Source organism: Marmota monax, unplaced genomic scaffold (genome assembly GCF_021218885.2).
Source record: "Marmota monax isolate L192 unplaced genomic scaffold, Marmota_monax_Labrador192_F-V1.1 WCK01_AAM20220418_F8-fsc00157, whole genome shotgun sequence".
In the NCBI taxonomy this organism is placed as follows: domain Eukaryota; kingdom Metazoa; phylum Chordata; class Mammalia; order Rodentia; family Sciuridae; genus Marmota; species Marmota monax.
In genome coordinates, this window is record NW_026694573.1 from 330,472 (window position 1) to 354,643 (window position 24,172).

At 47.5% G+C, this 24,172-nt stretch overlaps 1 protein-coding gene across 6 annotated transcripts in view; it reads right to left on the minus strand.

Moving 5' to 3' along the window:
* Tango2 (transport and golgi organization 2 homolog) overlaps positions 1 to 24,172 on the minus strand; it is a 43,978-nt gene that overhangs the window by 18,975 nt on the left and 831 nt on the right. The window contains exons 1-3 of one of the 6 annotated variants that reach the window (XM_046421177.2): positions 22,122 to 22,175; positions 4,379 to 4,473; positions 1,328 to 1,416 (exon numbers count right to left, since the gene is read on the minus strand). In XM_046421177.2, the coding sequence (XP_046277133.1) occupies positions 1,328 to 1,416; positions 4,379 to 4,434 (145 nt within the window). In that variant the 5' untranslated portion in view covers positions 4,435 to 4,473; positions 22,122 to 22,175. Of the gene's footprint in view, positions 1 to 1,327; positions 1,417 to 4,378; positions 4,474 to 4,882; positions 5,013 to 22,121; positions 22,176 to 24,172 lie in introns of those variants that run through there. The other 5 variants (XM_058571721.1, XM_046421176.1, XM_058571722.1 and 2 more) reach the window with 5 other exon arrangements.

Sequence of the window (24,172 nt, forward strand, 5' to 3'; positions counted from 1 at the left end):
TGTGGAGTTTTTAAACATTGCAATGGAGATTTCACCTAGGTAAAGCTACAAGGCCTTTACTATTTTCTTATGTGTTGTACGTTTGTGTACACTCTTGTGTTTTGTGTTGTATGTCTGTATGTGCGTATGTCCATATTTCTTATATGAGGAGCGCTCATGAAAAAATGGATCCGAATTATTATTATTTTTTTATTCACGTGATTTAAATGGTTTAATTTAAATTAGGTAAACAGCTGTTAAGGATTGTTTTTAAAGGTGGTTAACAGATCTGTTTGTTTACTAATTTAAATTAGGTAAAAAGCTGTTAAGGATTGTTTTTAAAGTAGGTTAACAGATCTGTTTGTTTACTTTCACCTTTCCTTTTCATTATATTTAATAATTCTTTTCAGGATAATGTCTCTTTAGCATCATTTCCAGAATTCCTATCTCCATCTCAGTGCTGGTGAAGAACTCAACAAGTAATGCTCAATCAAAGAGTCAACTTACTTTGGGAGGAAACGGATTTTGGGAGGAAATGGACATATTGATAGATTCCTCTGCTTTGAACTGCTTGCAGAACTTGCCTGGACTATGTAACTATCGTTTGGTGCAGCGAATTGTGGTAATGGTGGCATATCTTTGCTGATGGTGTCACCAGTGATGCAATTTTTCCCAAGGAGCCGTCAATTGGCTTGGTGTCGTGGCATTTCTGTATCCTCCTCCCTTCTGCTAGTGATGGTCTAAAATTTGGGGGCCAATGGCTTATGCTGGACCGGTAGTCAGTGACGGGTATGATCCAATTGCAGTGGTATCAACCTAAGACAGGAGGCTGACGCCTAAAGGTCAGTTTTCCGATGACGGGTAAGAACCATATGTTGAATTGGACAACCTACCAGGCACGGTCCATAAGCCACATTAACCTCACTCCCCCACTGGCACCAAGGCCAAATTTGGGGGCCAACAGAGGTGAGGCAAAGAACCTCACCCCCCCCCCACTGGTGCATAGACCAATCCACAAGTATGGCTGTATGCTGGACCGGTAGTCAGTGACGGGTATGATTCAATTGCAGTGGTATCAACCTAAGACAGGAGGCTGACGCCTAAAGGTCAGTTTTCCGATGACGGGTAAGAACCATATGTTGAATTGGACAACCTACCAGGCACGGTCCTTAAGCCACATTGCTTGTTGTTTAATTAATCAGAAGGGGGGAGATGCTGGGAGATGCTGGCACACTTGGAAGCAAGGATATTATTAGGATCATTCTGTGACTTGCACTTTCATGACACCCCAGGAGCCTGAGTGGGGCCATGCTGAATGGCTACCTACCAGGTGTGAAATAAGACTTACCACTGAGGATCTCATTGTTGTTCCCCCAGAAGCCTGCCAACTTGGATGGTCTGTGGTAGAACTCATCCCTGTTGGCTGCCAGAATGAACCTAGGAGAAAAAAGTATGACTGGCCATCTTGGATTGAAACAGAAAATCCACATTCTCTCTCTCTTTTGTGCTGGGGATTGAGCTCAGGTCCTTGCACATGCCTAGCATATACTCTACCACTAAATTACACCCCCAGCTTCTCTTGCTAATATATAAAATTTATAGGAGTAGCAATAAGGATAAGACCTAAAGATGATAGAAACCCTTCAGCCCTTGCCAAACCAACAACAGATAAAAGTATATAGAGGCTTCAGGTAGCCCCTAGGGAGATAGCACTCAGAGCCCCTACCCAAGAAACAGACAGGTCCTGGGAAAAGATGTAAGACTACCTGGCTTAGTGCTAAGAGACAGGTCTGCCAGGGCTCATGGGACACCCTTGTTCCATACTACACAGAGCCCCTGCCCACCCCAAAAGGTCCCAGCCAGTGGCAGGACCAGGTGCTGGGCAAGTGAGGATCAGGAATGGAATCATCAAGCACATCCTGGGGGCCTAGACTAGAGAATGGGGAACCATCCCTTCTTCTGACCATCTGTCCCATTCCTTGAGAATACCTACAGCAAGCCTGTAGGCTTCCTGGAATGTAAGCATGCATGAAAAGGAACTTGAAGACATATGCTGAATGTCAGCAGCCCTCTGAGGGCTGCTCCATCCTATTTTATAGTGAGTTTCTTTGGCAGGAGGGGTCAGGTCTGGCCAGGGACTGTGCATTTCCCTCGAACCCTCTGGGTCTCCTACAGAAGCCTCACCATCTTCAGGGCACCCTATGTGGCCCCTCTCTATCCCATCCACATAGCTGGTTCCAGGGCTGCATCAGGTATGTGCCACCCAGGGTGAGGAGGGAATGGTCTGTCCACTGTCCCTGATACAAGAATCAGCCATTCACAATATGCTGCTGGGAGGGGTAGGAATTAAATGAACTCTAGATAGGGCAAAGGGGAAAAGGGAAGGGAGGGGGCATAGAGATAGGAACGATGGAGGAATGTGATGGTCATCATTACCCTAAGTACATGTAGGAAGACACGAAGGATGTGACTCTACATTGTGTACAACCAGAGATATGAAAAATTGTGCTCTATATGTGTAATATGAATTGTAATGCATTCTGTTGTCATATATAACAAATCAAAATTTAAAAAAAAAAGAATCTGCCATATACAAAATAACCCTCTGCACCTTCAAGTGCCAAGTTTCAACCCAGACTCCAGCCTACATCTCCTACCACATTTCCTCTGTCCCTTCTAGTCAAAGGTGTCCCCAACCTCTGCAGCAGAGGCAGCAGCAGTGCTCACCTTTCCTGGCCCTAGGGCCATCCTGACTGACACCATTCTAACAGGCATCATGTCTGTCCCTGGACCTGTATAGGTCAGTCGTGGCTTCAGCTGTGCCTGAATAGTGGTTAGGAGGAGGTCCCTGAGTGGGAGGAGACAGATAAGCTACAGTAAAGATACATTAGGGACTGGGTTGAAGCCCCTATGGTCCCTGTGGGGGTGGAAGTCAATTTCCACAAGGTCCTATTCAAGTGTTCTCTCTTAAAAAGAATATTTCTTCTCTTTTCTCACCTCCAAGATCTCTGAGGGTGAGTGCAAGATGGGGTAGTAGGGAGGCCCCTGCTGGATAAAACCAGCCCTCCCAAGGAGAGGATAATAAACTCCACAGTCCAAAGCCAGGCTGAGGCTGTTGTCTCTGGGTACCAATTCTTACATAAGGTTACAGGGAAGGAAAAAATACTAATAATAAGGAAATTAAAAGCTTATTAAAGCAGTCTTCAACCTTAAGATGTTCAATTGCCTATTTTTCAATAGGAATGTATCTGCCTAATAATTCAGGAACATTAATTTATAGGTTATTTTACCATAGGAGACACTGTTTAGCTGAATTGCCAGAGATTTGCCTTGCCTGGGATTTCATTAAATACATAATTCAGAAAGAAATGAGTGTGATGACTACCTACTCTGATGCCTAGAGCCCTAGATGAGAGGAGGAAGTAATTCCCTCAGTCAACACTTGAGACTGCAATGCAGATGAAAGTTCATCTATGCCAATGTTCAGGGTCTGAGTGATAAAACACCATGGTGAAGGGCTGTGCATCACATGGCAAATCATCCACTGGTTTGGTTCTGTTCCATTAACTGAAACCACTGATTATCCATCACCACCAAGCACTCTTCACACAGCTGGGGTAAGTGAGCATATGCAACATCGGGGAGATGAAAGGGTACATTGTTGGGGGGAGATGAGTGTGTGCAACATCGGGGGGATGTGTCTATGCAAGGTTTGGGGTGAGTCTGCGGGAAGGTATGTGTATCATGATACGGTGAGTCTGTGACCATTTGGGGCTGGGTCAGTCACCATCTGAGGGGTGGTATGGCAGCAGGTAGCAGGTGCTGTGATCCATTGATCAGGGCCTCAGTGATAACCCCACAGAAGTTACCATGAGGAGTGACAGTCTGTACAGTAGCCACTCCAGGTTGTAGGCAACAAAGGACTTCAGCATGTAAGTGTAAAAAAACATCTTTTTAAAAGATGGTGGTTATTGGCCTGGGGATGTGGCTCAAGCGGTAGCGCGCTCGCCGGGCATGCGTGCGGCCCGGGTTCGATCCTCAGCACCACATACAAACAAAGATGTTGTGTCCGCCGAAAACTAAAAAATAAATATAAAAAAAAAAAAAAAAAAAAAAAAAAAAAAAAAAGATGGTGGTTATGTGATAGTATGACCATGTTATCTTGGTTTTCTATGATAGATATCAAATTACTGCAAAAACAGTGGTTTGGTTTTTTTTGTTTATTTGTTTCCTTTTAAGGTACTAGAGATTAAACCCAGGACTCAGCCATCCAGGGCTCAGTCTACATGCCCTCTGATCTGCTCTCACCCGTCCTGCATGTGGTGCACAGGACTGGGAGAGAACCAGCCAGGCATCCCAGACCCAGCAGAACATGAAAGATGCAGATCCAGAGTGTTACCTGTATGCATTTTTGGAAACAGGGTGAGGATCAAACTTAAAGAAGATGATGCACATGGGTTGCGAGGGATGGCTTTGCAACAGGTTCAATGAGGTCTGCAGGAAAAGGAAAATAATAAGTTGAATAAATGACTGATGATAGAATAGCCTCAATGAACTTACAACAGCCTAGAACAGAAATGCCAGCAAGCAGGGCTGAACAGGCAAAAATCACATGCTTGCTGGCACTGCATAAACATCTGTCTTCACCTGTGCACTAATCAGCATAGTCACTCTGTATCGCAGTTACCCATGATGTTCACAGGCCCTGGACACACCACATGGGGGTGGTGAGTGGGTGTGGAGGGAATGGCAACAGTGAGACTAGGAACCACGCATGTAGCTAGGGCCAGCAGGTAGCATACCCTCCCCTGAAATGGTACCAAATCCTCCCCACAAGCAACTAAGGGAGGCACTTTCATCTCAGCCCATGGCACCTTAAGGCAGGACACTACACCCCACTCACCTGGGATGCTGTGCAGCATATGTCCCTGGCAGGCCTTCATCCAGCTCATGCCCACCACCCCATAGGACACAGGAGCCCTGGACATCCACATCAGCAGGCAGGGACATGTGCTGGCAATGTGCACACACACCTAGGTGTTGGGCAAGCATGGATTAAGTGCCCACTCCCTTGCCACACAGACCCCAGACCCTGTGCCTGGGAGCCCCTGGAGCCAAGCAAGCATTTTCCCACAACCAAGTTGAAAACAGATTAGATATTAATGCCACCAACATGTAAAAGTGACTCAAAGGTCCCTGAAGACTATACGTGTGCAATGATTCAGTCATATAGCTTTAGGCAGAGCTAATGTCTGCAGCCAAGACATGGAACAACCAAGAAGCTGTTTTAATACTAAGAGAGCCAAACATATTCTTCCCCAAAAAGTCTAACAAACCGGTATGCATATAGATATTCAGTGTATATACAGAGGTGAGTCTGCTGAGGTATGTAAGTGCATGAATAAGTCTTTGTGTGTTTCTTTGTACACATGTGTTATGGTTTGGATCTGAAATGTCCCCCAAAGGCCAAGTGCTAAGGTTTAATTACCAGCTTGTGGTGCTATTAGGAGATAGTGTAACCTTTAAGAGGTGAGGCCTAATTGGAGAAAGTAGGACACTAGTTATGAACTTTGGAAGGGCATATTTGTCCCTTGTCACTGAGTACCATGAGGTAAGCAACTCTGTTATACCACATCCTCTCCACTATGATGCTCTGCCTCACCACGTGCCCAGGAATAGTGTAACCAACCACAATCTTAATCCATGAAACATAATAAATCTTTCCTCCTAGGCTGGGGATGTGGCTCAAGCGGTAGCGTGCTCGCCTGGCATGCGTGCGGCCAGGGTTCGATCCTCAGCACCACATACAAATAAAGATGTTGTGTCCTCCGAAAAGTAAAAAAAATAAACATTAAAATTAAAAAAAAAAATCTTTCCTCCTTTGATTTTCACAGGTATTTTGTCATAGTGACAGAAAGCCAACTAATATATGTACTTGTGTGTATCTGAATAGCATCTGTATATACCTGCATTTGTGAGCATATGAATATTTCAAGGAGGCCACTGAGCTCCCCAAGCACATTAGCAGAAGATACCCTAGAGGTCTGAGTGCCTTATCTTGGTTAACCCTTGGTTGGGGAGTGTCATGCCATATCTTGGGGAACCCTAGGAGTCAGGGAGGACTGTGCTATATCTTGGAACACCATCGGGGGTAAGGAGGGTCCCTAGAGTGGCCTTGGTCCCAGATGTTAAGCATATGATACCCACTAGAGCTTGGGTTCCTCCTCAAGAGGCAGCATACGTATAAAGTGAGTCTGTGTATCCAGGCCCTTGCTAGGACAGGAGACCAAGGTTACTCAAGTGAGGTGTCCCAGACCCAGCCCATTCTGTCTCCAAGTCTCAACAGTTCATAAGCACTCCTGCTCCTCTGCCCAAGGTCTTAGAGCAGGCAAACAGGGCATCATTCTGGGTAAAGACCCCCAAAGCCTCCCTATTGGTGTATAAGCAGCAAGCATGAGCTGGGGAAGGCTCTTGGTTCACTGTTTCAGGCCAGGAACTCCCAACAATGGCCACAGCCAGCCTCTTAAAAAAAGAGGCCTCACTGAAACCTCCCCCTCTGAAATGGTGCGATGACTCCAAATTCTTGGGAATCTGACATAACAACTTTTCAGACTCTGCATCTCAGCATAAAACAAAGGCATTTCCACTGCACCAACCCTGCTATCAAAGCCAGAGCTGGCACCATGGGAATAGCAGGGGCTTTGGTCATAGCCTTCAGTGAACACCTGGGTTAACAGCCATGGGGACACTACCAAGTTCACAGCCCTTCTCCTAGACAATGTCATGATGTCTCCTGCTCACTGGTCAAGCCTAGAAGTCAGGGGAGAGGCACAAGGGCTCCACTTTCCATCCACGAACTGCTACTTTCCCTGCCAGCTCCCACAGCTACACACTGGGACCACCAAGGACCCAGTCCCACCAGGCTCTGGAAAAAGCCCTCAGGATTCAGCTGAGGCTCATAGCTCTCCAACCTGTGTTCCTCCACCTACATACACATCCTTCTCCCATGGTTTCTGCTCTGTTCCAGGGCCCTGCAGGCAAAAGAGTTAATATAACCACTAGGGGCCAATATTCTGCCCTAGGAAGGAGCCAGTGGCTATGCAAGTAAAGTGTCACTATGGTTATGAGAACCATCTGCAGAAGCACAGGGTGCTGGGAGACATTCAGCCATTGTAAATGGGCTGCTAGTCACTGCCTTTCATAGGACACTGAGCCAAAGGGATGCCAAACATGAAGGTTCCTATACAGAATGAGGCCAGAGGTCAGGCGCAGACTGGATTCTCTCCCTGGGTGCCCTGGCAGTGCCCACTGAAGACTATCATCTCAGGGTAATGTAAGAATCCAGAACTGGTATGCAGGCTATTAGGCCAACATTCTTAGTAAAAATACACCAAAGTGCTTGGGGAAAAATGGGTGTGGCAGTGCATGCTTGTAAACCCAGTGGCTCAGGAGCTGAGACAAGAGGATCCTAAATTCAAAGCCAGCCTCAGCAACTTAGCTGAGGATCTAAGCAACTTAGTGAGACCCTTGCTCAAAATGAAAAATAAAAAGGGCTGGGAAATGGCTCAGTGGTTAAGTGCCCCTGGGTAAAACCCTGGTACCAAAAAAAAACTTGAAAAAATATGAAAATATCTGAAAAGAAGCCAAGATCACCAAGATTTGGAAAATATCTCAGAGAATATAGGGACCCAGAAAGGAATGCAGGGCACAGTGGCTGTTTCTGGCTCAAAGCATCTGTAAGGACAAACTATGCTTAGGTTCTGGTAGCCTCATAGGAGAAGGGCACAGAAGACAAGGCTTAGGGTCCTTCATCAATATAGGGAATCTAATTCCTAGAGGATCCTCCCCCAAATTAGATTCTCAAAGTAAATAAGATAAACACAGGTAAGTAAGGGTAAGCTACATCCACAGTCACCCCCAGGGGCTCTGAGAACAATGTGCAAAAACAGGGGGAAAGTCCTGATTCAGCCAGACTTCCATGGATTAGACTGAGGTTCATATTGAGGGTGCCCACAATTGGTAGATACCTGGATACAAACACCAGGAGTAAGGACCAGCAGAAAGGGATCCACACATATATCATAGATCAAAAAACTCTAATTCCAGAAAAATAAAAGCAACTGAGAGGAACTGAGCCAGTAAACCAGAAAGTTTACAAAGCACTAAAGGAATTTTTAGAAAGTTCTTGCTGGGTTTGGTGGTGCACACCTGTAATCCCAGTGGCTGGGGAGGCTAAGGCAGGAGGCAAGTTCAAATGCAGCCTCAGCAAAAGTGAGGCACTAAGCAACTCAGTGAGATTCTTTAAATAAAATACAAAATAGGGCTGGGGATGTGCCTCAGTAGTCAGATGCCTCTGAGTTTAATCCCTGGTACAAAAAAAAAAAAAAGTTCTTTAAAAATGAAAGCTATAAGCTATAGGAATATAGGAACCATAAGTCACAAGTTAAAGCTCAGCAGGGAACTTTTCTTTCCTTACTTTTTCTTTTCTTTATTTTTATTTATTTTATTTTTTGGTGTGAGGCATTGAACAACAGTGGATTATTCAAATAGGACATAACTGATGAGATAGATCAGCAGAATCATCCTTGGCAGTGCAGGGAGATAAGAAGCATACTGAGACTTAGAAAAGTCTCAGGTATCCCACCTCTCAGGTACTGTGGATAGGGGATCCCAGTAACCACCACATGACCAGAAGACACAGTGCCCTCACCCTGGAGGAGCCAATTTTTCCCTGACATGAGAACCTGCCAAGCTGAGGTCATGAGAGAAAGCCTGTTAGCCAATCCCTACCATAATCCCATTGGCTCAGTGCCCAGCAGCTGCCCAAGTCCAGGGATGATGAAGAGCTCTTGTAAGGACTGCCCACCAGGAACACACCATTCTATAGTATCAGAGAAGAAGGGTAGACGCTCAGTCCTGGTCTACTCTCTGACTGCAAGCCCCATTGCTGGGCAAGACTGCTGACAGGAGAAACCCTTGTCCATTGTCAAAAAGAAAGGGCCCTTGGTTCAGCTTTAGGACCCTGCCATCCTAGCAGACCAGCCCTCGAGACAACAGTGATAAGGAGGGTTCCACTCTCCACAGGAAGGCAAATGATGGATCTCCAGGTAGCCTGGTGCTGGAGATGTTGGCGCAGAGCCCAGACGTGCAATCTTGATGAAGACGCAGTCATTGGGAGGGAAAGACCAGAGGAAAGCCAGCCCCTGGGGAGGGGACCATCAGGAACTGCCTTTCTCTCCAATCCCTCACCCCCCACTCAAGCCAGGCCCGCTGCCCACTGGACCCTCCCTCTTCCTTTCCCACTTCGCTCGCTCAGCATACCCACCTCCTTCACCTATGCCTCTATATACTCCATCAGCAAACTCTTGGCAGGTTCCTGTGAACTCAATGTATCTTCCACCCAGGCTCCCACCCACCAACCCCAAGCTCTGCCACTGACAAAGTCTTCCCTGACACCCTGCTCAATGGTCCACCTTCTCACTCCTGTGGACCTGCAGGTTCTGAGAGCAAGCCCTGGGTACAGACCCTGGCCTCCTAGTCATTGCATAGTGGGCAGGGTACTCAGGGTAGGCAGGGAAGGTGGGCACACAGGCAGTTATAATCACCCTACAGGACAAACCCCGTGGCATACTGATCACACTGTTGTGTACCTACATACTTCCCAAGGCTACTTCCCACATCTCTGTAGGAAAATCCATTGTGCCACAGGTGAGGCTAGCGCTCATCCTCAGGAACATCTACATGTGCCACAAGGACCTCACCTTAAAGGATACCTGGATTGTTCAGGAGAGGGTGGCATCCAGGGGAGAAATAAGCCTGGTTTTCCTGTTGATACCTCCACTGTCTGGCCCCAACTCTGGGTTCAACACATGGACTAAGAGGAATCTCTATAGGTCCTTGGCAGCCTCATTAGGACCACACAGGATTTTAGGGCCTCTGAGGCCCAAACAGCCAGAGCTAGACCACAGCAAGAGCAGGTAAAGGAAGAAGCAAATAGGAGGACCAGGGATCTGACCAGGATCTCACCCAGGGGCTTTGGGAGCCCGACCTGGAAGCATCTGAGTATTTACAAGAAATCATGTCCTATGACAAGTGCTTCCTGCCCCAGCAGAATGAGGAGAACACAACACCAAGCTACACACACTGCCAACAGCAGTCAAATGGTCACACACACACCCATTCTCTTCAGGTGTAAAAGATTCACCCTCCCTCAACCTCTCTCCTAGTCTCAAGTAACCACGATAACCACCAGGTCATAGGAGAAGGGAGAGGGCCAACAAAATGGTGCAGGTACCACACATACTCACTTGGAGGAGGCTAGCCCAGGGTATCACAAGGCAGGGGAGGGTCAGCTAAAGAGTGCCATCCCCAGGCTTCAAGTTTCACAGGTGTGATCCCTCTCACTAACAGCTCTAGCAACATATCCAAGGTCATACACTGGGGATGTGGCAAGATGAGCCTAGTGAGGTTCATGGAGAGGTGCCTGACAGCTTGAACTGGCATGAAGGAGTGATGAGTGGCTATTCTAGAGTGAGTACACATGGGATGCTGGAGCGAAACAGGCCTCCTGGACTCTGCACTTGCTCCTGGCAACTACTTCCTTCCCAGTACCAGGACACCCCCAGTACTGGTTCTGTCCATCTGCAGATCCACAGGCTATTTTGCCCAGTCATGTCACAGAAACTCCTAGAAGCTGCATGCCACTTGTAGAGGTCCTGTCACCTCACTGATCTCCCTATGGCCAGGCTTCCAACCCTCCCCAAAGGAGGAGAAGCAGGGGTGACAGAGCAGCAGCCTTCCCCAGGTTATTATGATGGTGGCACTGACAGCACTGTCCTAAGGGCAACTGCCATGATATAAGGGTACAGGCCAGTCTTGTTCAGGCCCATAGGAATGAAAAGCTCAGATGTGTGGTCCAAGTTGAAGAAATGAGGCCATGTGGGTAGTAGTCAGGAAAAGCCACATGCAAGAGCTGAGACTAGGGTCTGTGAGTTGGCCAACATCCTGACACATGTCAAGATGCAAGAGCAGTGTGACACAGGATCGTGATGAGGTTCCCTCACCCCACACTCAAGCCACGCCTGCTGCCCTCTGGACTCTGCGTGAGCTCGGAAAGAGAAGTGGCTCTCTTACCAGAAAGGCAAGAGAAGTGGCTCTCTTACCACTGTGTGGGGAAGCTTTCCACTTCATTCTCACTATGAACCTCAAATGGATCCTTACTGTGACCTAGGCTGCTCTGCAAAGAAAATCAGAGAGCTAAGCCCTATCATCATGGCAGCTGGCTTCAGCAGTGGCCTAAACAGTGCACCCTGGAGTCTCCTTGACATGGCTTCCTTTTGATGCCATGTTCTACAACTCACATAGACTCTACTTTGCTGCACATGACTACCAGGCAATGTTTGTTAAACCAAGATATCACCTAAAAAGCCAACCCTGTGAGTTATAGGTCTTCTAAAAAAAAAACTACCTGGAAAGTTCTAAAAATGAACAGGGACCAGCATGAACTCCTGCTGAGCACCAGAGGCTGTGGCCTGGAAGTATGTTTTCTCTGAAAGCACTCAGCAAGGTCTGGATACAGTCAAGGGTCTCTAACCCAGGGACTGTGATTCAGATAAGGCAGATACTTGAAGATGCAAGTGCATGAATGAGGCCAGAGTACCCACAACTCACATCTGTCCACCAATCCCTAGACAGGGGACTACCAAGGTGTCCTTAGCCTGCCTAGCAACAACTGAGAAAATACCACATCTCCTGGAGTATTATAGCAAACCCAAATGTGCACCTTTTCTAAGTGCTCCCACCTGCAGCTGGATCAGTCCAGAGTGACCATGTGTGCAATACAAGGATAGCTCAGCAGGCCTAGGCTGTCCATACCCTACATACTCCAAAGAAGGCTCTGGCCTTGTACATCTCCCAGGAAGTATCTATCCTCTAATCCTCTGGAATATCCTGTCCAGCAAGAGTATCCTTATTCAACTGGAGCCTTGGGCAATACCAGATAATCTATGCTAACAATGTGACTTATGGTGAGGGTCCTAGGACACATTGTATCAGCTCAACCTCTGGAGGGGTTGAAAAGGAAGTAAGGTCAACCATACAGGCTGGCAGTCAATCAAGCTAAATAACCAACCCCCAATAAAAATCTAGGACACCAAGGCTGGGGTAGGCTTCTCTATTAGCAACACTCCACATGTTTTCACACGTGGCTGCTGAGAGAAATAAACATGTACACACAACTCCACTAGGAGAGGGCAACTGGAAGCTGGAAGCTGGTGCCTGGTCCTCCTAGATACTGCTCTCTGTACCTTTTCCATTGCTAATTTTAATGGATGTCTTTCCTTGTAGTAAATAACACCCAGTCAGGTGTAATTGGAGGCAGGTGTAATTGGACTGGGCTAGGCTGGGCCCAGGGAGCAGACTGTCCAGAGTGGAGCCTGTTGGTGGGCTCTGAGGTCCAGCCCCTCCCTCATGAGAAGTACAGTGAAGTCAGCATCTCACAAGATAGATAGATGGGGGAGGCGGGGATTCAGGAAACAAAGAGCCACTGTGCCTCAGCCCAATGTGCTCACCTCTGTGCCTTCACCCTTCACCCTTCATCACAGTGACCCTGATTGTGCTGGTCCCTGTTCATTTTTAGAACTTTCCAGGTAGTTGTTGTTTTTTTTTTTTTTTTAACCTTTATTTTATTTATTTTTTGATTTTTTTATGTGGTGCTGAGGATCAAACCCAGGGCTTTGCAAGTGCTAGGCAAATGTTCTAACGCTGAGCCACAACCCCAGCCCCCAGGAAGTATTTTTTAAAAGACCTATAACTCACAAGGATTGGCTTTTTAGGTAACACCATCATAGTTTGAAAAACATTGCCTGGTAGTTATATGCAGCAAAGTAGAGTCTGTGTGAGTTGTAGAACATGGCATCAAAAGGAAGCCCTGTCAAGGAGACTCCAGGGTGCACTGTTTAGGCCACTGCTGGAGCCAGCTGCCATGCTGATAGGGCTTAGCTCTCTGGTTTTCTTTGCAGAGCAGCCTAGGTCACAGTAAGGATCCATTTGAGGTTCACAGTGAGCATGAAGTGGACTGTGACTAGCCTTTCTGAGTTCTGAGTCCTCTAGTGAATCACTGAAGCTAAGGGTGGCTCTGGGGTCTTTCAACAGCACTGTCACAGTGACCCCACAGGGCGAAGGCACAATGGCTCACAGAGGTGAGCACACTGGGCTAAGGCTACACAGTGGCTCCTCATGAGGGGCTGGACCTCAGAGCCCACCAATAGGCTTCACTCTGGGCAGTCTGCTCTCTGGGCCCAGCCCAGCCCTGCCGATTTACACCTGCCTCCAGTGAAACATCACCCTAGAGGTATTCACAGGCCCAGAAAGCTCTGTTACTGAAGCCTGCCACTGATCATGGGTTACCTGACTGGGCAAGGCCCAAGCAGAAACACAATTGCCCTACACAGTCAAATCACCCAAGTAACTTGGGGGCAGGGGGCAGGGGACACCTGGTATATGGCTCTCTGGGGGTGGGGGCCACTCCAGGACCCATTACAGGGAACTGGGCAGGAAATTTTTATGTGACTGGGTATTATAAGCTATATTCTTTTTGCTTCCCCACTTTATTCACATTAATTTTTTGCCTTTAGTGTGCTTATAGAAAATTAGAGAGTCTTTTTTTTTTTTTTAAGAGAGAGTGAGAATTTTTTAATATTTATTTTTTAGTTCTCAGCAGACACAATATCTTTGTATGTGGTGCTGAGGATCGAACCCGGGCTGCACGCATGCCAGGCGAGCGCGCTACCGCTTGAGCCACATCCCCAGCCCAAAATTAGAGTCTTAAGCAAGAGTTTAGTGACAAATTTTGTAAGCAAAGTTACATTCCATCTCTAAGTCGAATTTGTCAGTTCTTTCAGTATTTACAAAGCATACATTCTTTTTGTTTCTTTTTCATTTTTCTTTTTAAGTAATTGTCTTGTACATTAGAATCTCTCCTCCCCCAAAGTCCTGGTGCACCCTCTAAAAGAGACACATAGCTCTATGCTCAAACAGACCTGCCTGCCTTCCTGCCTCCCAGGGCACACAGTGACCTGGCAGACATGTAAGAAATGCATGCACATATATGTCATGAGGCTCTATGTCTGAGGAAAGTCAAGTTCCTCTTACTCAGATGAGATGACAAAGGAAGATCCTGTGACAGTCAACACCATCCCAATAGAACACTCCAGCTCTCTACGGGCTGCCATTGGCCACAGGGCCACCCCATCTCCAGCCACCTCACCATTAACCAAAGTCCAGGTACTATGGCTGGCACCAGCGAGTTGGTGCTGGGCCAGGCATTCTGCTTTCCTGCAGTGTCCAGCCCCCAACGAAACAAATGCCCAAAGAACATGTGAGTTTGTGTTCAGGGAGGCCTGGGAATAAACCTGCTTGGTTTACTCACTGCCTCTACTGACCCTGCCAGGGAGGTCCCAGAGATGGTCACCAAGACTGAACCCTGAGTGCTGCCAGAGCCCATGCAGGAACATGGTACAGGTCACTCTCAGGGAGAAAACCCCCCAGTGCTTTCTACCCACACCTGGGAGTCCCTGAGCATACCCAGGCCCTGGGCTAGAAGGATATGCAAGATGTGAATGGAAAGAAAGAGCCCCCTTCATATTGCAGCCAAGGACTTCCCATCCTCTAAGAACGCCAGTGGAAGTCTTCCCAGAATCATGGTTCAAATTCTCCTGGCCTAACAACCTGTAATTCTGCAAAACAGGAAGAACACATCTTGGATTTGGCTCAAGTTATTCTTGGTGCATGGTGCTGGCTGAAAGGAACAGAGCTTTCAGGCATTCCTGGCCTATATGCTGATAATGCTTTTAAGAACTTTCCCAACATGCAATGTACTATCTGCCCACCAATTGCCTCTGACATCAACTCCCCTTGGCACCCCAGGTCAAGCCTGGGGCTCTTCCTTCTCTCTTGGAATTCTCAGAGGAATCAGCAGGGCCTTTTCTTCCTAAAGGCCTAGTGGAAATAGGCTAAACCACTTCTCTGAGGAGGACAAGAATCTCCAGGGGAGCCAAGCCCCAAATCTCACTCCATGCATTGTCTAAAAAGAGTACAACAAGAAAATGACACAGACAGACCTGCTCAAAGACTTGGCCACATGCCAAGAGCACATGGCAATGATGGCAGTCACTCTTACAAGAGCCATATGAAGATAAGGCCCATCACTCTGACAAAGGTCCACTAGACGGAGAGATCAGAGGGACCCAAGGACCATGTCAACGGGGCTTTGCAGTTACACATGAAAGGCTTCAACACTGCAGGATATGGTTTAGCCTAGAGAGGAATCAAAGCCACCCTCCCTGTGCACTACAGACCCACTCTGCCAGCAGGTAATAGGCATCACACACTGACCAAGCTGGCCAACCACCCCACTGACCAGCATCACCTCCTCTGGCATTTCACCAATAGCCCGTTCCACCCTATTCGCTTGCATTCGCTGCAAGCTTGTCCATCCACTCCATTTAGCTTCTTCATGTCAAGTCCAAGACTCCACATCTCTGGCTGCCACAACTGGCAGCTCTGTAGAGCCAGTGGGGACTACAGTTGTTGCTCCCATTGCCTGGGCTATACAGGAGCACATACCTGCTGGAAACATTTTTCTAATGACACATCAGGCAGAAGACCCACCTGGAGGGCTATGTGTGCTGTCATAGGTTTCTCAGCAAGCACTCACACACATGTACAAACAAATAGGTTATATTCTATAAGCAGACCTGGCCAACTGTCCCCAAATGTCCAGTGACAACAGGTATGCAGTGGCAGGAAATGCTCTCACCATGGTTCCATTGGCAATTCCCAGTGGCTGAGAGTTTTAAGACTGTTAGCCACCTGTCTGCCCTTGCCCATAGATCACCAATTTGGGTACTGACTCCTGGGACTTTGTCTCATGGACTTATAGTGCAGCTGGCAGGATATGGGCATCCACACACCTGTTCCATAACCTGCAACTGCTTTCACCTTCTATCCCCTGCCTTCCAGCTTTGCCTGCAAGGCTGCCTATCAAAAATGGTCTTATCATATGGCAAATTTCCTAACCACAGTGGTTGTGTCCCATTCTATTACATAAGACCCTATCTGCCCCCAAACTGAGAACCCTTTTTTCCTGACTTCCTTGTATAGGCTTAGCTCTTGAATCTGCCCTGTCTGCTTGTATAGATAGTATGAGGCAAGGATATACCCACATTTCCCTAATGCACAGCCACTACTCTACAGGTAGGTCATTGGGCCATCCCGTCTGCCCCACCTCAGTCAAACCCTAGACTCCTGGTCTCTCAGGGCCCTGCATATGTCACAGGGTCTCAAATGCTACAGTAGTTTTACCTTAGCTCCAGGGCATACTCTGGTGTCTGAAAAGCAAGTCTCCTTTAGCTATTCCTGGAAGCTAGCTTAAGTGTGTCCCTAAACTCAGGGTTCCTGTGTTGGGAATTTGGTCCTTAGTGGTGCTGGGTGGTGGTGGAACCTTTAACAAATGGCTCCTGCCAAGCATGGTGGCCCATGCTTGTAATCCCAGCAACTTGGGAGGCTGAGGCAGGAGAATCCCAAGTTCAAAGTCAGCCTCAGCAATTTAGCAAGGCCCAAACCAACTTATTGAGACCTGGTCTCCAAGAAAAAGTAAAAAGGGTAGAAAAGATGGTAGAATGAGATGGACATCATTACCCTAAGTACATTTATGAAGATATGAATGGTATAAATCTACTTTGTATACAACCAGAGACATGAAAAATTGTGCTCTATGTGTAATATGAATTGAAATGCATTCTGCTGTCATATATAACAAATTTGAATTAAAAAAAGAAAAACTCTAAAAAGGAAGTAGCCTGTTAAAGCACAAGGAACATGTCTCATACTGATTACACAAATTTTAATTGCTTCAGTGACAGCTCTAATTGTCAAACAGCAAAAACAGTTCTTAAATACAAAAACTATATTGTGAAATAAGATTAAAAAATATTTAAGAGAAAAAAAAAGTAAAAAAAAAAAAAAAAAAAAGGCTGGGAATATGGCTCAGTGTTTAAGCGCCCCTAGGATCAATTCCAAGTACCAAAAAGAAAAAAGTCTCCTTATGTCACTGAGGACACTGTCTTTGAAAGAGATTATGGTGGTTCTTATGACCCTGAGCCCTTAAAAGATCAAGTTATTATATAAGTGCAAGCCCAATCCCTGAATCCCTTTCTGGCCTCCAATTTGGCTATGTGTTTGCTTGCTCCCACACATGCTCCTGCCATTTCAATCTGCCCTGAGGTTATATAGCCAGACAGTTCTTGCCAGAGGCTGCTATTTTAGCACCCAAAACTATGTACTATAAACCTATTTTCTTTATAAAGTTAGCCTTTCAAGTCAAGTATTTCACTATAGTTATGAAAAACAGACTAATACAACAGAATATTCTAAAACCCTGATGGATCATTTCATGCCCTACCCTCTGCTGGCCATGCCAAGAGCTGTGCCAACCTGGAATTTTTTTTCTTTTTTTGTAGTGCCTTGAATCCAGGGTCTTGCACACTACATAAGCATTCCATCGCTGAAATAGACCTACAGCCCCAACATCCTGGAACTTGAAGCAAGTCTGTGTCCTTCCAAAATAGTGTCTCTACCCTGGAGCAATATGTAGTGGAAGACAGCAACAAGCTCAGCTCCTGAGGTAGCAGGGAGACCCAGCTAGGAGAAAGCTTATCATCTCAGTCATTTGTCCGGAGGCCAAAAATAATCAAGGCCCATAAGGACAGAAGCAAGGCAGAGCCACCTAGTCTCTGGGACAGCTGGGGGACATGAGGGAGATACATGAGTGTGGGTGATAGCTTCCATGTCCTGGCATGGATGGTTATTTCCTGACTAGGATCCCTTTGTAGAATCCATCTAGCTAGATGCCAAGAACTTGTGTGTTCTCAATAGGTGTATTTCATGGCAGGAAAAAGAGTAATTTTCCAGTCCCAAAAGCTGCCATCAGAAGAAAGTTTGCACACCTTGCCCTCTTCACCCTGCTAGTACTGGCAGAAAAGGTGAGGGAGATAGGAAGGTGGGGATAGCTTAAGGTGAGCTGCCTGCACATAGGAGACTGGACAAGAACAGATCAGCCCTGGTAAAAAACACCTTGGTAGAGGATGGAGCAGCTGGGCTATCTTTCAACAACACTGTTTACCTATCACCCTGTGGCCCTTGAGGTGACAAGGAACACTTCCCTTTGTCAGCTAAAAAGGCAAAGAGGGCACGTGGCACAAGGGAAAAGTGCAGAATCAGGATGCAGCAATGACAGATGCAAGAATACACACACAAGGGAACAGAGATATTTTTACTTAGACACAGGGTCAGTACACATGGAAAAGTGGGGTTCACAGTTCCCAGCAAGATGGTCTACCAGAGATGCATGTATCAAGACTCTGGACAGAGGTTATCTGAGCCCCACAACAAGCTGACCCACTTAATTTACACCAAGTAGTTTACAACATGTAGGGAGTATGTTTTACAGCTATCCAAACTCTGGAGAGGCCAAGAAAAGGTCAGAGTCCCAGAGACTTCTAGAGAGCAACTTAGCAGAGCTAAGCAGCCAGGTACCTAACTCCACTAACTGCCTAACTGCAATGGCATGGCTGTCACTGTCAGCTGTGGCATCTCCTGGGGTGGAGTTGCTCTATTGGTAGGACAGGACAGACACAGACATGTGATATTATGTGATATGGGCTTCCAGCAGCAGCCAACAAAGGAGGTAAACACACACAGAAAAGTGTCACTGTTCCTGGGACCTTGGCTGAGAAAGCCCTGACATCCTGAAATCCTCTGAGTGGCCAATCCATAGCAACACCCTACTCTCCTCTCATAACAGCAGTAAGAGCTCAACAAGCTACACTTTCTCATTTTAGCTATTACATGGCATTTTACCATGACAGATTTTCTACAGTGATACTCTCCCCTCAGATCTTTGCAATGTTTTAAGGACATTTTTCAGCCTTACACCATGATGTCATTCTCCTTTCATAGTTTAAAGGAGCAACACAAATAAGACACATCATGGTCATGATACAAAGCTTTGGACACAGAGTGACCCTTGCATCTCATGCTTCTGGCAGGATACCTGGCTTCCCCACAACAGAAAGACAGGCTCAGCATTAAGGTAGTCCTTATGGCCTACGTGGTGTGTAAAAAAAAAAAAAAGAAGAAGAAGAAAAAAGAAAAGAGGACATTCTTAACTGCTCAAAAAGGACAAAAGCTAGCACTTAAAAGCAAGCATGTCCAGGCCCTGTAGTCTGTAATCCCAGCAATTCGAGGCCAGGATTCCAAGTTCAAGGTCATCCTCAGCAACTTAGCAAGACCCTTCCAAAATAAAAAATAAAAAGGGCTATGATGTAGCTCAGTGGCAGAGAACATCCATCCCCAGTATGCAAAAATGCACAAAGCTGAGCACGGTGGCATGTGCTATAATCCTAGCTCCTTGGGAGGCAAGACTGTAAGTTCAAGTCTAGTCCAAGCAACTTAGTGAGACTCTGTCTCTAAAAAGGGGGGACAGGGGCTGGGGATGTGGCTCAAGTGGTAACGTGCCTGCCTGGCATGCGCAAGGCACTGGGTTCGATCCTCAACACCACATAAAAATAAAGATATTGTATCCACCTAAAAAAACTTTTTTTTTTAATATTTTATTTTTTTTAATATTTATTTATTTTTTTAGTTCTCGGCGGACACATCATCTTTGTTTGTATGTGGTGCTGAGGATCGAACCCGGGCCGCACGCATGCCAGGTGAGCGCGCTACCGCTTGAGCCACATCCCCAGCCCGTAAAAAAACTTTTAAAAATAAATATGTTTAAAAAAAATAAAAAGGGGGGACAGGGCTGGGGGCTGCAGCTCAGTGGCAGAGCACTTGCCTAGCATGTTTGAGGCACTGGGTTTGATCCTTAGCACCACATAAAAAACAAACAAAATAAAGGCATTCTGCACATATACAACTACAAAAAAATAAATTTTAAAAAGGGGAGTGAGGAAGTGATGCTAAGAATGTAGTTTAGAGGTACAGTGCTCCTGACTTCAATCCCCAGTACCACAAAAAATAAAAATAAAAAATGGTTAATATGATACTTGTCAATGCACTTTCAAATATCAGCAGGTACACCAGCCATCCAGGAGATGGAGGTCAGCCTTTTTCATTTTTTAAGTGAGCATATATTATTTTTGCAGTCTAAAAAAGGAAATAGAGATGAAGGGGAGGGGAGAATCTGCACCAATAACCTCAAAGAACAGCTCAGTTGGTTCGGAATGACCTTTTTTTCACAGAGCCCATCACCAAACCCCTGGTAAGGCTAACAAATGCCAGACTCACCCATGTTGCTATGATGTGCTGATTGATACACTACCAAAGCATGGACCCCAGTTCTCACCCACCTAGAGTGTCAATGACAAGCATGGTCCCACTTCTAGAAATCCTCTAGACCTCCCTGTCTTACATCATTTCTCTACAGACCCACTCTCTCCACAGACATTCTCAAAAGTAGCACCCGTGGGCAGACATCAGGATGACAGCAGAGATCACCATCTGACACAGAAGGTAGTCATAGGAACCACCATCTGTCATAGAAGGTAGGGACAGACCCAGACCCCACAACATTGCAAGTGATTATATTCATCATGAAACACAATTGGAATAACAATGTACAAGTAAAGACATCAATGAAGCATAGGGGCAGGGCAGCCCAAGCAGAGCTGTGGTAGCCAATCATCTTCATTTAGGAAAACGCTATTGTCATCAATCATCAGAGCAGGCAGATGCTCAGACTGAGAGGCCTGCAGTCCAAGGACATGCAAGTAACATGAAAACGTGGAACTGAGAACCCTTGCTATAGGGGCCCAAGGAGGTGAGAATACCAGGATATGTCACCCAGCCCCACCAGGGTGCTGGGATCCTGGGGATCCCAGAGGAGGCAGAGGTTCTGCTGTGCCCATCCCAGTCACTCTCCCCAGTTACTACCACCCCACCAGACAGATCACCTGATTCAGAAGTGCTCCTGGGAGGGGGGGGCCAGGAAGAATAGAAGCACTGGGAGCCAGTCCTAGCTCTAAACGACCTTGGAAACTCCACCTGTCCCCTTAGCCTGAATTTTCTTCACTATAAAAAGGGTTGGACTAATAAATACTTACCCGAAAAAGTTACCCAGAGGGTAATTGAGCAAGTGTGAGGATATATTCCTAAGCACCACGCAGCTGCCTCTTATTGCTGCCATCACATCTGTCTCATGGAAGATGGCTGAGTCCAGAGTGGTAGCAAAATAGCAGTCAGCGGGTCCAGAGAGGTATGAAAGACCTGGCCCCTGCTAAGCATGGGCTGTTCCATTGGATAAAGAGGCTCCAGAGGCTCAGGGACTTATCCAAGGGTAGAAAGTTCACTCCAAAGCTGTGACCCAGAAGGAAGCCAAGGAGTATGGGAGAGGTGCTGGTCCTCTGTGTCCATTGCCCAAGATAATACAGGCCTAGTCCAGCAGTGGGACCAGGCCTGGTCTGGGTGAAGTCCTGCCCAGTCCACACCCCTGACTTCCAGGTAGGGTTGAGGTGGGGGTTTAACTATTCAAGACACCTCCGGGAAAAGGCCGCATCCAGGCACTGGGATGACCCAGCACTTGCTACTTACTCTAAAGGGGCAACAGCTGTCATCCTGCTGTGGCGCGATAGCATGGGGGATGGGCCAGCGTGACTCGGCTTCAGAGTAGTCCCTGACGCTGGCTGAGGCCGCAGCCTACCACTCTGCCGCGACCACGAAGCTCCATACCCCACCAATCTCAGCATTCCCTCAGCGAGTTTGCTCCTGTGTGCCAGTGGTCTCAACCTGCACGCTGCAAACGCCTTCCAGTACTGCATGGGATGCTTTCGTTGGCCAGGGTGGTCTGGTCTCCCTGGACCCAACAGAATCCCTGAGCCAGGCCGCCAGATTTCCGCACTACGCCTTGGAAAAGGGAAACTGAGGCACGGCGAAGAAGTGCAGCCCGCCTAGCCCTGGTGCAGCCTGCCTCGCCCTGGTGCAACTCGGTCCCACCGTAGCCCCAAGAACCCTGAGTCCCCGATCCCCGGCCGACCCTGCAGGGAACAGTGTTGTCCAGGCCAAGTCGCCTGCCGCGCACTCACCGCCTCCGCCGCCGCCGCAGCCGCCGCCGACTTCCGGGTACCGCGCCCGCGCGGCACAGTAGCCAGCTCAAGCCCCGCCCCACCCCCTGCCAGTGCACTTAGTCATTGGACTAGGAGATGAGGGGCGGAGTAGAGCACCTAAGAGCAGGGCCCGGTTGGCTCTTCGCGCTGTCGCTCAAGGGCTGCAGTAGAGCTGCGTCAAGTCTGGAAGCTGTGCTGGCGTCTGAGCGCCACGTGACCCCATGGCCTTGCTGGTCTCCAGGGCTCCTCAGCCAGCTGAGGTGCCTTCGGAAAATCGAATGTCCAGTGACCCTGTGCCCTCGCGGACACCATGTCACCTGTCCACCCTGCTCTCCTTCCTGGAAGGGGACAGGGATGCTCGCTTGCAGACCGCCCCCCTCTGACTTGGTCCTAGTCTTCCAATCCCTGTCCCCTAAACCCGACCTCTGGACTCATCCATGCTCCGTTCTGGACATCGTCTTCGCTTTCCCGCTCCAGTTTGCTTCTCTAGCCTCTGCCCCTCTCCCCACTGCAGCCCTAACTCCTGATGTTCCTTCATCAGGACACAGCCCAGACCCTTGACCAGGCCATTCAGCCACACCTGAGCTACTAAAGCTTTTGAGCCCCCATGTGGGCTGTTCTGCAGGTCCAGGCCTCAAGGATGAGGGGCTGGCCCAGCTTGAGCTGTACCAGGTGAGCAGATGGGAACTCACTGGAGCTAGTCTCAAAAGGATAGAGACATTCCCTGGGGCTTCCTGTCCCCAGTGTTCTCAGAGGTATAGCAGGGGCCTGAGCACTGCATAGGTAGAGAGTCAAGGACCAAAGGCCCAGGGCCTGCCCCAAAGTGAGTGTTCAACAAACCATGACAACTACATTAAGAATACTGACAATGTGTTAAGAACTCTAAACCCAGTGCCTTAGTCTACGGGTTTTTAATATATATATATATATATATATATATATATATATATATATATATATATATATATATACATATATTTTTTTTCTTTAATGTAGTGCTGAGGATCGAATCCAGAGCCTCACAAGTGCTAGGCAAGCACTCTGCCATTGAGCTACAGCCCTAGCCCTCAGTCCACAATTCTTATTCACCCAGTTTACAGACATGAACACTGAGCAGTTATGCCATCCAGTTGAAGTCAAAATGGTGACTTGGATTATACCCACTGGCCTGTGTTGAAGACCCTGATGTCCTGACCCTGACTTGGAGCACTGACACCCTATGGAAAACTGCAGCTCAGAGAAGCAAAGGCAATAATCTAACCCAGAACCACCCAACAGCACATTCTGCCCAGCTGTCTAGCTGTTGTTAACTGTATGCCTCAGGAACCTATAGAAGCCTTTCAGAGAACTCCAGACACTCTAGGACTCATGGCCAGTAGGTGGCAGACCTATCCAGACATGCAGCTCCCTTCCTATAGAACAGCAGCAGCACAATCCTGTTTGGCTAGTGCCAGGGATCTCCCTCTGAGCTGCCAGACCATACTAAGATATAGTGATGTTGAACAAGCAGGATCTGGGTCTTATAAATGAGTGTAAGGAGGAGGTGGTACGTGACTATGAGGTCATCACAAGAAGGGCTCCAGGAGTAGCAGGGTCTGATGTCCTTGAAGAGATGCCCTGTGACAGACTTATTAAATCTCCCATAAGGAGTAAACCAAACACTCTCTGCCCAGCTACATAGCATCTGAGTCAAGATGTTACCCACAGTGCAGCTCCACAGGAAGAGAGCTACATTGTTCACAGGGGCTCTTGAGTTTCAGGGGGTGATCCCTCATTCTGCATCCCCACCCCCAGCTGCAAACAGCATTCCTATGCCTAGATGCCAAATGGCTTTCACATCAAATGGCAAAAACAATGGATTGGTAGTGGCTGTGTCATGCTGAAATTGATTTATTATGACTGCCAGGACTCAGGGGGACCCAATGGTGGTACCAGTGGTGAGTTTTTGACCCAGGCCACTTCCTTTGTTCTGACCAAGCAACTTGGGTGAACAACTGGAGTCTCCAAATAGTTGGATTATTGTCTGGATT